General features: G+C 42.9%; 1 protein-coding gene and 1 long non-coding RNA gene across 3 annotated transcripts; one reads left to right on the forward strand and one right to left on the reverse strand.

Moving 5' to 3' along the window:
* Positions 1 to 474: 474 nt before the first annotated feature.
* On the reverse strand, positions 475 to 9,478 carry gpr137 (G protein-coupled receptor 137). Of its 2 annotated transcripts, none has more exons than XM_071399751.1 (8): positions 9,391 to 9,478; positions 5,282 to 5,892; positions 4,994 to 5,049; positions 4,642 to 4,882; positions 3,164 to 3,313; positions 2,232 to 2,360; positions 1,984 to 2,099; positions 475 to 1,780 (listed from the first exon to the last, which is right to left on the reverse strand). In XM_071399751.1, exons 2-8 carry the CDS (start codon positions 5,657 to 5,659, stop codon positions 1,681 to 1,683), a joined length of 1,170 nt encoding a protein of 389 aa, XP_071255852.1. In that variant the 5' UTR covers positions 5,660 to 5,892; positions 9,391 to 9,478; the 3' UTR covers positions 475 to 1,680. The 2 variants fall into 2 exon arrangements, with proteins under 2 accessions (XP_071255852.1, XP_071255853.1); XM_071399752.1 differs by having other exon boundaries at positions 9,400 to 9,477.
* LOC139574823 (uncharacterized) lies at positions 5,892 to 6,916 on the forward strand. Its single transcript, XR_011674835.1, has 2 exons — positions 5,892 to 6,368; positions 6,649 to 6,916. It is a non-coding gene; the product is annotated as an uncharacterized lncRNA (long non-coding RNA).
* Positions 9,479 to 14,214: the final 4,736 nt, after the last annotated feature.

Genomic DNA, 14,214 nt, shown 5'->3' on the forward strand with positions numbered 1-14,214 from the left:
ATCCAGCCCTAAACTGAGGAAAGGAGCACCAGCCTAGAATAAATGAATTTTTGTTTACATGTGTTGAGACGCATTATACTGAACAAAAATATAAATGCAACAATTGAGTTAAAGGAAATCAGTCAATAGAAATTAATGTCCTAATCTATGTATTTCACATGACTGGGCAAGAGCACAGCCATAAAATGACATGAGGCAATTTATGGCAGAGAAATAAAAATTGACAGCTCTGGTGGACATTCAAGTCAGCATGCCAATTTAAATCAAATTGTATTGCACGCTCCCTCAAATTGAGACATCTGTGGCATTGTGTTGTGACAAAATGGCACATTTTAGAGTGGCCCTTGATTGTGCACCTGCGTAATGATCATACTGTTTAACCAGCTTCTTGATATGCTGGAATATCTTGGCAAAAGAAAAATGCTCACTAAACAAAATGTGCACAAAATTAGAAATAAGCTTTTCATTCATATGGAACATTTCTGGGATCTTTTATTTCAGCTCATAAAAACACAAGAACAAATCTTTACATGTTGTGCTTTTTTGTTCAGTGTAATCACACATGTACACAATCTGCGTATATTCTGTTTAGCTATGAAGCCCCTAGAAAATTCCCTTATAAAATGGATGCTGGTGAGAAGGAAGAGGTATTTGGTCCATAACTGCTAAAACGACAGGCGATATCTGATTAAATAAGTTAGTTTACTTCAATGTACAATCACATAAATGACAAACTAATCTGTTGTCTGCATTACTTATGGAAGTGGTCAGTGCCTGTAAGCTAGACGGCAAGTAGGAAACAATACCTTTACAAAATAATGACATTTAGTCCCGTCAGAAAAGTTGAAAATAAACTTTGCTATAATGGAATGAATATAGCCTGAGTGTCAGTGTTTGTCCTCTTGCCACCTCCGTTGACATTGACTGACAAGGAGTTGACATGAAATAGCACAGAGACTGCAATCAAGCTAATGAATACACAGGTCAGAGGACAAACACATTGACCAATCATAGGAATTAAACGAGGCTCCGTTGGAGATGTCGGTCATCAGTTGATCAATTAAAAGAAAGGTGCATAGTTACTCTATTTAGTGACAAGTTTGTGTGTGCAAAAACACAATCAATTGGAATGAGGTATTGCTGTCTGCAGCTGGAAGTGGTCAAAGCCAATTTATGCTTGATTTGAAAATGTGGTTTGAAGCTCCGTATGGAGGGTGTGACACAATTGCAGAGCCTCCAGAGGCCAAACGGAGCTCTGTACCACATCGCCGTGCGCCTCCCAGATGTTGTAACAATGCGGAGGGTTCCACATAGCTCCGCATTGACATGATTGGTTGACGGTAGGTGGGGGCGGGAGGTCCTGTATAAAACACAAACTCACTTCCTTGACAACAACTCGGCTAAGCGCAAGAAGTACGAATGCCCTGACTTCCGCAGACGCCGAATCACTGTAAATGCTGCACGACCAAATTAGATGTCGGATCGACCACGCAGCGCCTTTTAGCAACCTGAGAGAGCGCTTCAGCATTTCACTGCAGGCAGACAGACAGGATCAGGGTGCATCCAAAATGGCATCCTCTAACCTATATAGTGCACTACATTTGACTAGAGCCCTATGGTTCCTGGTTAAAAGTAGTGCACTATAAAGGGAATAGGGTGCCATTTGGGACAGAGGATCAGTTAGTTCTGTGGCGTAGAGTAAAAGGAGTGGTGTTGGTTCTGGTCCAGAGGGTTACTGGCGAAGACGAGAGGTGTCGTCTCCTTGATGGATCCATACCAGCTGGTGAAAAAAGAGACAACAGTGTGAACAGTAATCATTTGTTGTTGTAAATAACCATACAGGTGAATTGATTATTACACATTTAGGTCATGTCCAGGGTTAGGGCCAATAAATACCATTTGAATTCAGAAAAGTAGACTGAAATTCCAATTTCCACATGGTTTTGCCCCAACCCTGGTAATGTTCAACAGACAGTTGATTACCTTTGGTGTGGATGTGAGCTGTTGACCCAAGGAACACCTGAGTCAGCGTCTTCCCCTGCTGGGTCATCAAAGAAGTACGGCCGCGGTACTCTGTTGCTGACGGGCAGATTACTGCCCTGCGACAGAAGAAACACGTCAGAATGGGACTACACATACAAATCCAGAAATGGAAACCAAACATAGGTGAAGTGAAACATAGGGAGCGACCTTAGAGGGCTGGTCAGGAAAGAAAGAGAACAGAAACTAACATCTTCTTGAGGCGGTTGGCGGACTCTGAAGATGAGGATGAGGAGGCTGGTGGGAAGCAGCTCCCATATGAAGAGAATTGCACCGAACGCCAAGTAACCCCTGTCTCCCAGTTCACTACGCAGGTCAGCCTGAGGAAAGATGAGCAGTGTGTTATTGTGCATGTTTTGAGGTGGAGACTACATTGCAGACGGACTCCACAGAGTCACTGATCTAAAAATCAGCTTGCATCCCCAATAACTACAGACGACACAGACATCGCCACGGACGACGACATCGCTACTGATAATGTATCAACATTAGAGATTCTGTGACTTTCTCAAATAGATCCCCTAAAAAAAAAGACAGATTTCCCAGTGACATTTTGCCAATGTCGCTGAATCAATTCAACCATTTTGTATGTTAACTATACAACGCAACATGTAATGTGTTGGTCCCATGTTTCATGAGCTGAAATCATTTTCCATACGCACAAAATATTATTTCTCTCAAATTTTGTGCACAAATCTGTTTACGTCCCTGTTAGTGAGCATTTCTCCTTTGCCTGACAGGTGTGGCATTTCAATAAGCTGATTAAACAGCTCGTTCATTACACAGGTGTGTGGAAAATAAAAGGCCACTCTAAAATGTGCAGACGTGTCACAACACAATGCCACAGATGTCTCAGGTTTTGAAGGAGTGTGCAATTGGCATGCTGACTGCAGGAATGTCCACCAGAGCTGTTGCCAGGCTCCCCAGTGGGTGGGCCTATGCCCTCCCAGGCCCACCCATGGCTGCACCCCTGCCCAGTTATAGGAAATCCATAGATTAGGGCCTAATGAACTCATATCAATTGACTGATTTCCTTATATATGAACTGTTAACTCAGTAAGATCTTTGAACCTGTTGCATGTTGCGTTGATATGTTTGTTCAGTGAAACATGAATCTGTTTACCTGGTCAGAGATATTGTACCAGTCGAAGTCAAAGGACTCCACTCTGTGGTTCTGGGACAGTATGAGGACAGCCAGGTTGTAGCACGCTCTACTAGCAAAGAGCAATATTACACCTGCTCCTAGTACCGCAGTCTGGCACACTGTTGTTCCCTGGGGGGGAAGAAGATACATACCAATCTGCACGTAGTACTGATGGAACTACTCATTCAATTCAACTCCAAAATGAATTCAAATTAAAATGATGCTGACAACCATCTAAAATATAACATTTCCACCTCCAGAAATAAACCCAGTAACATTTTGGTTCAATTATTTTTAACATATTAGACCATGCATGGTCCATATTATCAGATATGTTTTTAGCAATAAGAACTTTCTCCATCACTGTAACTAGATATTCTACTATGAGGTTGCACCATTTTTAAATTCATTACTCATTTTGTTTGCAGAGATTTTCCCGTGGCACAACGCCACAATTAAATGAGTGCGGCCGGAACACTGGATTTTATCTAGGGGACAGGTTAATCTCATTCACCAGACACTTCCTCCCAGTTAGCTTGGGGATAAAGGTTAGGAATAGCTAGGTCACTTACAGTTAGTGGAGAATGAATGTCATTAAAGCATTCATTATTTTAGGGAAGAATCACATTCCTGACTAGAGAATACAAGATTGTCATGTTGAATTCACTTTTAAGGAATAGCTGATTAACTACAGTCTGGACTCACCTTACTGTGCAGGTAAGGGCTGGTGGATATCTACAGTCTGGACTCACCTTACTGTGCAGGTAAGGGCTGGTGGATATCTACAGTCTGGACTCACCTTACTGTGCAGGTAAGGGCTGGTGGATATCTACAGTCTGGACTCACCTTACTGTGCAGGTAAGGGCTGGTGGATATCTACAGTCTGGACTCACCTTACTGTGCAGGTAAGGGCTGGTGGATATCTACAGTCTGGACTCACCTTACTGTGCAGGTAAGGGCTGGTGGATATCTAGAGTCTGGACTCACCTTACTGTGCAGGTAAGGGCTGGTGGATATCTACAGTCTGGACTCACCTTACTGTGCAGGTAAGGGCTGGTGGATATCTAGAGTCTGGACTCACCTTACTGTGCAGGTAAGGGCTGGTGGATAACTACAGTCTGGACTCACCTTACTGTGCAGGTAAGGGCTGGTGGATATCTACAGTCTGGACTCACCTTACTGTGCAGGTAAGGGCTGGTGGATATCTAGAGTCTGGACTCACCTTACTGTGCAGGTAAGGGCTGGTGGATATCTACAGTCTGGACTCACCTTACTGTGCAGGTAAGGGCTGGTGGATATCTACAGTCTGGACTCACCTTACTGTGCAGGTAAGGGCTGGTGGATATCTACAGTCTGGACTCACCTTACTGTGCAGGTAAGGGCTGGTGGATATCTACAGTCTGGACTCACCTTACTGTGCAGGTAAGGGCTGGTGGATATCTACAGTCTGGACTCACCTTACTGTGCAGGTAAGGGCTGGTGGATGGGGAGCGTCGGGTTAACAGAAGCAGTAATGCAGCTAGACAGACAGCCTCAAAGATGAAAAGGAGGTCGTTGACCAGCACTCGTATCAGAACCAGATTCCATGTTTTAGCCCCTGCTCCTCCACTGCGCCCGTTCCAGCCGAGAGCAGCGCACACCCCGTTGACACACAGGAACACACCACTCAGGGTGGCGTAGAAGCACCGCGCCCAACATCTGAGAAGAGAAAGACTTCGTCAATGTAAATGATTTAAATAAAGCTATTTCAAAACCACTAAAATAAAGGACACAAACAGCAGCAAGTCATTTGAGGGAAGTAGAACTCACAGTCCATGGCCGGGCTCAGTGTCTGGGTTGTACTTCTCTCTCACTTTGAGTAATACCTGTACACACAAAGGAGAATAGAAACCAGACTATAGTTCAAGTAAAACACATACTAGTCTTTAACAAATACTTTCATAGTCTCACATCCTGAAAACCAAATCTTACACGCGCTGGCCAGCTTCTCCATTTAACAATCTGTCACGAGTGTCAGACTAATGCTTTTCATAACTCAGAAAAACTTGTCCTGCAAGCATGTCACGTGATCTAAGATATAATACATGTGTGTCTTACCTGAGTGAAGTAGAGGTTGATGAGACTGAGGGTGAAGAACTGCAGACAAACAGGAAAGCAGTAGAGGAGCCAGTAAAACACAGTGGCCAGGTGATTGGCTTCCAGGGCATTATGGAAGTAGAAAGAGAACAGAGTGGTGCGAAGAGCCGCCCAGAGAAGACAGAGGAACAGAAACACACTCTGGTAGCTCCAACGCTTGTGTCGGTAGAGAAAGAGGAGCCAGAGCTGAACGTAGACTACCAAGAAGAGACTTCCGTAGAGAGTAGTGTAGAGGATGGTAAATCCAAGCTGGACTGATGGGGCCACTGCCGGGTGCAGAGGGAAAGGTGTAGGCAGGGTAGAGTTAGAGGGTAGAATTGGTGTGACTGGAACATCCATTGAGGTGAATGGGAATATTCGGTGTCACTCACTGTCTGGCAATAAGATAGTTCTTTCCCTTGTATATAAAATGATCAATATGATCACATTTATTAGCGTTCAAAATAAATACTGGAGGATTTCAGTGTGTCCATTTTTAAAAAGTGCGATTAAAACGCTATCTTCAGAGTGGTTTGAATAACATGGTCCTCTGCCTCAGCACTTTGTCACTGTGGTAGAGGTAGTAGAGACAACTGTAAAGAGAGACAACAACAGAAAAACGTGTTGTGAAAAGACAGAAACCCTACAGCAGACTACACTGTGACTTCTTGGCTAGCTTTATATATAAAGTAGGTCGTTATGCAATACATGGAACTCTGTGTACAGAACAAGTTGTCACAAGAAAAGGTTGTACAGCTGACTCTTATCTTAAGGTGCTTACAGACGGGCCGCGGTAAACGGCAATTGAACCGCGAAGAAATCCGCCTACTGTGTGTAGTGACAAACGGTCCCGGTTGTTGTCAGCTCGAATGTTGTCATTAAAAACATGGTTTGATTGGTTTACAAGATAAACGATGCTCGTTGTTTTTAACCAACGCCGCTCAAGACATCAGCTAATTTCATATTTGAGCACCGCTCACTGGAGCGAGCAGCACAAACCGTGCATCTTGCGTTTTTCCGCCTGCTGCCCTACTCCCATTGAAGTCTATGAGACCCTCGCTGCCCATCTGTAAGTGCCTTAACATCAACAACTATCCTAACTAGAACAATACGTAGCTAGCCACAAGCCTGTGGTAGGGGAGTTTGAGACATAGCTAGCTAGCTGAGTAACAGTCCAAGTTAGTCTGATTAAATCAGGCTGTAATACACAATTAACGTTAATTGGTAACTTATATACATCCTGAAACGAATAACTGCAACATCGTGCACATGTGCCTTACAAGCCCAAATGTTGAATAACGTTTCTTTTTAACTTTCTCTACCTGTTTTCTGTGCGATTTGTCTTTCAGCTGCTCGAAATGTGAGACAAAATATCCACAGGAAAGTAGCGTTCAGCCGACCGTTTAGAGCGCTGGAACTGAAGTAGACGTTTCTATCACATGAGCTAAACAGTTCATAGCCTTCACAAAGTATTCATACCCTTTGACCTTTCCCACATTTTCTATTACATTTAGAATTTTTTTGTCACTGGTCTATGCACAATACCCCACAATGTCAAAGTGGAATTATATTTTTCGAAATGTTTACAAATTTAATAAAATAAATTTAAAGCTGAAATGTCTTGAGGTAATACGTATTCAACCCATTTGTTGTGGTAAGCCTAAATAAATTCAGGAGTATAAATGTGCTTAGCAAGTCGCATAATAAGTTACATGGACTCACTCTGTGCAATAATGTGTTTAACATGATTTTTGAATGACTACCTCATCGCTGTACCCAAACACACAAAATGATCTGTAAGGTCCCTCTGTCGAGCAGGAATTTCAAACACAGATTGAACCACAAAGACTAGGGAGGTTTTCCAATGCCTCACAAAGAAGGGCACCCATTGGTAGATGGGTAAAAAAAAAAATACAATTTCTTTGAGCATGGTGAAATTATTACACTTTGGATGGGGTATCAATACACCCAGGTACTACAAAGATACAGGCATCCTTCCTAACTCAGTTGCCGGAGAGGAAGGAAACCGCTCTATTACAGAGTTTAATGGCTGTCATAGGAGAAAACTGAGGATGGATCAACAACATTGAGGTTACGCCACAATACTAACCTAATTGACAGAGTGAAAAGAAGGAAGCCTGTATAGAATAAAAAATATTCCAAAACATGCTTCCTGTTTGCAACAAGGCACTAAAGTAATACTGCAAAATATGTGGCAAAGCAATTAACTTTTTGTCCTGAATACCTAGTGTTGTGTTTGGGGCAAATCCAATACAACATATTACTGAGTACCACGCTTTTCAAGAATTGTGCTGGCTGCATCATGTTATGGGTATCATGTTATGTTATCATGTTACTGCAGAGCTTTTTCAGGATAAAAAATAAACAGAATGGAGCTAAGCACAGGCAAAATCCTAGAGGAAAACCTGGTTTAGTCTGCTTTTCACCAGACACTGGGAGATGAATTCACCTTTCAGCAGGACAATAACCTAAAAACACATGGACAAATCTACACTGGAGTTTCTTACCAAGCAGTCAATGAATGTTCCTGAGTAGTTGAGTTACAGTTTTGACTTAAATCGGCTTGAAAATCTATGGCAAGACTTAAATGGTTGTCCAGCAATGATCAACAACCAATTTGACCGAGCTTGAAGAATTTGGAAAATAATAAATGTGGAAATATTGTACAATCCAGATGTGCAATGCTCTTACAGATTTACCCAGAAAGACTCACATCTGTAATCGCTGCCAAAGTTGATTCTAACATGTATTGACCCAGGGGTGTGAATACTTATGTAAATTAGATATTTCTGTATTTCATTTTCAATATGTTTTAACATTTTCATTATGTGTAGATGGGCGATAGAGAAAAAAAAATGATTTAATCGATTTTGAATTCAGGCTGTAACACAACAAAATGTGGAATAAGTCAAAGGGTATGAAGACTTTCTGAAGCCACTGTACCTGCTGACTGCAGATAGTATGCACACATGTTTGTTCATGACTGAAGGCATGTGCATATGACGGAAGTACATGCACGCAATGGCATACTAAACTAGGTTGTTCTTATTATTGCTCAGTCGGATAAAGTCAGCAGGCCTTTACATGGTTTTGCGCATGTGCCAGGTAATAGAAATGTCAACTTCAGTACCGGTGTGGTAATACTTTGTGGTTCAATCTGTGTTTGAAATTTGCTGCTAGACTGAGGGACCTTACAGATAATTTGTCAGCACAGATGGTTTGTTTACGTAGCAGGTTAGGTTAATTACCGTGGAGGTTAAGTGAATTAACGTAGCAGGTTAGGAGAATGAGGTTACAGTTAGGGAAAATAACTAGGGTTTGCTACAGTCGTCAACAACTGCTGTCCCTGACGTGACCACTAGACAGAGCTGTAGGTTTACGTCATCTAGACAACCGTAACAACGTAAACAAACCAAGGTGTCTCTTGTTTTGATGTGTGTTTTGTATCTATTAACTTGCCTAGTTAACTGAAGGTTAAATAAATAAAAACACCCAGCGCTCTAAGAAGTCAGGTTAACAATGCAGGGTTTGTCTCAAATTTCGACCATCACCACCGTCAACCGGTAGATTAAGTTCAAATGTATTTTTATTCAACATTCTGGCTTGTAGTAAAACATTTAAACGATTTTGCAGTTATTAGTTTGGGGCTGTTTATATCAACTCATTGTGTATTACAGCCTGATTAATCAGACTGTCCAAATCGGCGTTGTTTACTTTCTACATTGGGGATTTCCCACTCCAACTAGGCGACTTTATCCCCTTCAATTTAACCCTCTGCATGTCAAAACAACTTCAAACTAGCAGCTGACTCGGAAAATATAACCTGAAGACTAACTAAACTAACCTAATCTTCAGTGCTGACGGTGTGATTATCTGCGTAGCTAAAATAACAGCGCGATAACGTTAGTTAGCCAGCTACAGTCAGCAGCTAATTAGATCAACTGGCTTTGTGAAAACTCACGTTATGCGGGCCAGCTAACGTTACTTCTTCCTTTTACTCTCTAGCTCAATGTAATACAGACATTGTGGCAATGTTAGTTTGATCAGTTATAAAATAAGTAAACACTAACCTTTGTTACCTTATTCGAAGATATCGCTCCGGACAAGGAGGTTTACAAAATGTAATCTCGATTTACTTCCTAGTAGTCAGACATGACGTAGTACAGTGGGGGCGGGGTTTATATTTAAAGCAACTCTAGTACCAAACCTGTAGGGGTCAGCTGTGTTCTATTCTTTCTGTGATCGCTCTTTCGATCAACGTCGACCCCAGGGGGTGCGTAATGACACGACACACATATCCATGTAGACACACACACACACACACACACACACACACACACACACACACACACACACACACACACACACACACACACACACACACACACACACACACACACACACACACACACACACACACAGGTGGGATAGAGAGAGAGGAGAGGTGGGGGAGGCAGGGAAAGAATCAGGGAGAGAGAGAAGTGAGGGAAGAAGAGAGAGAGAGAGGGAGAAGGAGGGACGGGGAGAGAGGAGGGAAAGGGAGATAGATGAAAGTTGAAGGGAGGGAAATAAGGAAGGAGAGAGAAGAGGGAGAGGGATGGAGAGGGTGAGAGAAGAGGGAGAGAGGGTGAGAGAAAGGGGAGAGGGTGGGAGGGGGACGGAGAGGATGAGAGAAGGGGGAGAGAGTGGGAGAGAGGGTGAGAGAAGGGGGAGAGAGGGTGAGAGAACGGGGAGAGAGTGGGAGAGAGGGTGAGAGAACGGGGAGAGAGTGGGAGAGAGGGTGAGAGAAGGGGGAGAGAGTGGGAGAGAGGGTGAGAGAAGGGGGAGAGAGTGGGAGAGAGGGTGAGAGAAGGGGGAGAGAGTGGGAGAGAGGGTGAGAGAAGGGGGAGAGAGTGGGAGAGAGGGTGAGAGAAGGGGGAGAGAGTGGGAGAGAGGGTGAGAGAAGGGGGAGAGAGTGGGAGAGAGGGTGAGAGAAGGGGGAGAGAGTGGGAGAGAGGGTGAGAGAAGGGGGAGAGAGTGGGAGAGAGGGTGAGAGAGTGGGAGAGAGGGTGAGAGAAGGGGGAGAGAGTGGGAGAGAGGGTGAGAGAAGGGGGAGAGAGTGGGAGAGAGGGTGAGAGAAGGGGGAGAGAGTGGGAGAGAGGGTGAGAGAAGGGGGAGAGAGTGGGAGAGAGGGTGAGAGAAGGGGGAGAGAGTGGGAGAGAGGGTGAGAGAAGGGGGAGAGGGTGGAAGGGGTGAAAGAAGGGGGAGGGAGAGAGAAGAGAAAGTGGGAGTATACTCCCCCTACCTTGTCACAACACAACTGATTGGCTCAAATGCATTAAGGAGGAAAGAAACACACATTCTAAAAAAGGTGCAGGGATTGGACTGCCGAGGACTGGGGTAAAGTCATTTTCTCTGATGAATCCCCTTTCCGATTGTTTGGGGCATCCGAAAAAAAGCTTGTCCGGAGAAGACACGGTGAGCGCTACAATCAGTCCTGTGTCATGCCAACAGTAAAGCATCCTGAGACCATTCATGTGTGGGGATGCTTCTCAGCCAAGGGAGTGGGCTCACTCACAATTTTGCCTAAGAACACAGCCACAAATAAAGAATGGTACCAATACATCCTCCGAGAGCAACTTCTCCCAACCATCCAGGAACAGTTTGGTGACGAACAATGCCTTTTCCAGCATGATGGAGCACCTTGCCATAAGGCAAAAGTGATAACTAAGTGGCTCGGGGAATAAAACCGATATTTTGGGTCCATGGCCAGGAAACTCCCCAGACCTTAATCCCATTGAGAACTTGTGGTCAATCCTCAAGAGGCGGGTGGACTAACAAAAACCCACAAATTCTGACAAACTCTAAGCATTGATTATGCAAGAATGGGCTGCCATCAGTCAGGATGTGGCCCAGAAGTTAATTGACAGCATGCCAGGGTTGATTGCAGAGGTCTTGAAAAAGAAGGGTCAACACTGCAAAAGTTGACTCTTTGCATCAACTTTATGTAATTGTCAATAAAAGCCTTTGACACTTATGAAATGCTTGTAATTATACTTCAGTATTCCATGGTAATATCTGATAAAAATATCTAGACACTGAAGCAGCAAACTGTAACGGCTTTCTTCCTGGGATGAAGGAGAGGACCAAAATTAATCATTTTAATTAATTTGTGTCATTCTCAAAACTTTTGGCCACGACTGTACAATGTAGAAAATTGTAAAAATAAAGAAAAACCCTTGTTCTAAAACTTATGTATATATATTTTTTTTAAGTACACAAATACGAACCATCGTACACCATGATCATACCACATCCCTTCCTCAGTTTTCACTCAACAAGGGGAAGGCAGTTCTCTCTTACAGGGGTGGAACATTGTCACAGGACGGAGCGAGATGCAGCTTTAAATAAATGAAAAGGTGTGTTTGAGTAGCCTGTCTCTGTCGCACTCAGCCTATTCGTACTCCCCAAGTGTATTGGCTGGATGCACTATGAAGTGGTAATGCTTCTCTCTCTCTCTTTCTCTCTCTCTCCTCTGTCTGTCAGTGTGCGTACGTTTTGACTTTCCCTCTCATCCCTTTACACTCTCTTATCTCTGTAAACTTGGCTATGCAGCGGTCCTCATCCCTTTACACTCTCTTATCTCTGTACACTTGGCTTTGCAGCGGTCCTCATCCCTTTACACTCTCTTATCTCTGTACACTTGGCTTTGCAGCGGTCCTCATCCCTTTACACTCTCTTATCTCTGTACACTTGGCTTTGCAGCGGTCCTCATCCCTTTACACTCTCTTATCTCTGTACACTTGGCTTTGCAGCGGTCCTCATCCCTTTACACTCTCTTATCTCTGTACACTTGGCTATGCAGCGGTCCTCATCCCTTTACACTCTCTTATCTCTGTACACTTGGCTTTGCAGCGGTCCTCATCCCTTTACACTCTCTTTATGACCCTTAAAATGCAAAAGTGTGTAAATTAACTGGGGAGGAAGTGTAGTTCAACTGGAGACACACATAGCTTGTGGATCTGTGCTAACCTGCTACAGTTAAATAAAGGTTAAATAAAAATATATTTTTTATTTGAAAGATTATTTTGAAAAGATAAGGTGGATATCAGCATTTGTTTCAATGACTATTGACGTTTATAAACGTTAAAAACACAGCGTCGGAATTGCAGTTGACAATGGAGCCAATCGTGGGCGAATGTCACCGCTGAAAACCTGACATACGAAGAAGAAGGGTTTTCGAGAGCTAAAGTGATCCAAGATCAACACTCATAGTCTTAGATACCTTGTAAACATGGGCCCAGAAGTAAGTCTTAGATACCTTGTAAACATGGGCCCAGAAGTAAGTCTTAGATACCTTGTAAACATGGGCCCAGAAGTAAGTCTTAGATACCTTGTAAACATTGGCCCAGAAGTAAGTCTTAGATACCTTGTAAACATGGGCCCAGAAGTAAGTCTTAGATACCTTGTAAACATGGGCCCAGAAGTAAGTCTTAGATACCTTGTAAACATTGGCCCAGAAGTAAGTCTTAGATACCTTGTAAACATGGGCCCAGAAGTAAGTCTTAGATACCTTGTAAACATGGGCCCAGAAGTAAGTCTTAGATACCTTGTAAACATGGGCCCAGAAGTAAGCAGCGTATCAAGAGGGAGGCTGAAGTGACGGTGAATAACAGTTACCAGTATTTCCCCGGGTTATGGCTAAGAAGGCTAAAAAGAAAGGGTGGATTTTTGCTGATTGACCATACTGCCATGGCGACCATACTGCCATGGCGACCATACTGCCATGGCGACCATACTGCCAAAATAAGATATAAGGGCTTCCCTGGTGGTGCAGAATATTAAAGACCTGGTTTAGGAACCAAACTATATACAGGTTCAAACCCCACATGTACAGATTGTCAATATATGTCTTTGAATCACCTATAATACAGTTCTGAAATGTGAATTGCCGTTAAATCTGGAGAGAAACATAACTGGGATGTATTCCAATCTGCTTTAAGGAGCTACACATTTGCATACTGAGAATGTTGTGGTAATATTAGGTCAAACTTAAATATAACATCTTCTAAATGTTCTTGAAATGCTCTGAGGACCTCGAAGACGAGATGAAATGTATATTGCGTGAACCTCAATGATATATTTTGTTAAACCTAAAGCAAATATGCTATGAACGTCGTTTAAACGGCATTTCATTCTTACAACATTAAGGAAATGTCCTGTGCAACCTACAGTAACTTAAACATTGTATGAATGTCATCACAACTAAGCATATTTTGTATTTTGGGAACATATCTCTTGTAATGTACCCACACTGTTTCCGACAACCTATCGAAATGTTCTGGGAACATTTGAAGAACTCAGAAAGGCTGTTCTGTCAACATTCTTGTAACATCTAAGGAATGTTTCGTGCACCCTGACGTCAGCACCACTTGACTGTTTTAGTGTTATTGGGAACCTATCGCTTGTCATATCCCCACAATGTTCCCACAATCTAAAGAAATGTTTTAGGATTTTTTTAAATGTTGCAACATTAGAATGTATTTTTTTTTCAACCTAATAGAAACATTGTAATAATCAGCACAACTAGACAGTTTTTTGTGTGTTTTGGGAACATATCTAGTTGTCATGTCCACACGTTCCCACAACCTAACAAAACATTCTGGGAACCTTTTAAAGAACTGACTAAATGTGTTCTGGGAATGGTCTTGTAACATCAGGTGAATGTTTTTTTGCATCCTAAAAGAAACAATGTAGAATCATCCGCTCAACTGGGCCGTTTTTGTGTTTCGGGAACATATCTTTTGTGTTGTCCCCACAATGTTCTCACCAGACTGTTCCCTCAACCTAATAAAACATTCTGGGAACAGATTACATTTTTTGGGGGGGAATGTTCCTGCAACATCAGGCTAATG

The sequence above is a fragment of the Salvelinus alpinus genome, chromosome 4 (assembly GCF_045679555.1).
Source record: "Salvelinus alpinus chromosome 4, SLU_Salpinus.1, whole genome shotgun sequence".
In the NCBI taxonomy this organism is placed as follows: domain Eukaryota; kingdom Metazoa; phylum Chordata; class Actinopteri; order Salmoniformes; family Salmonidae; genus Salvelinus; species Salvelinus alpinus.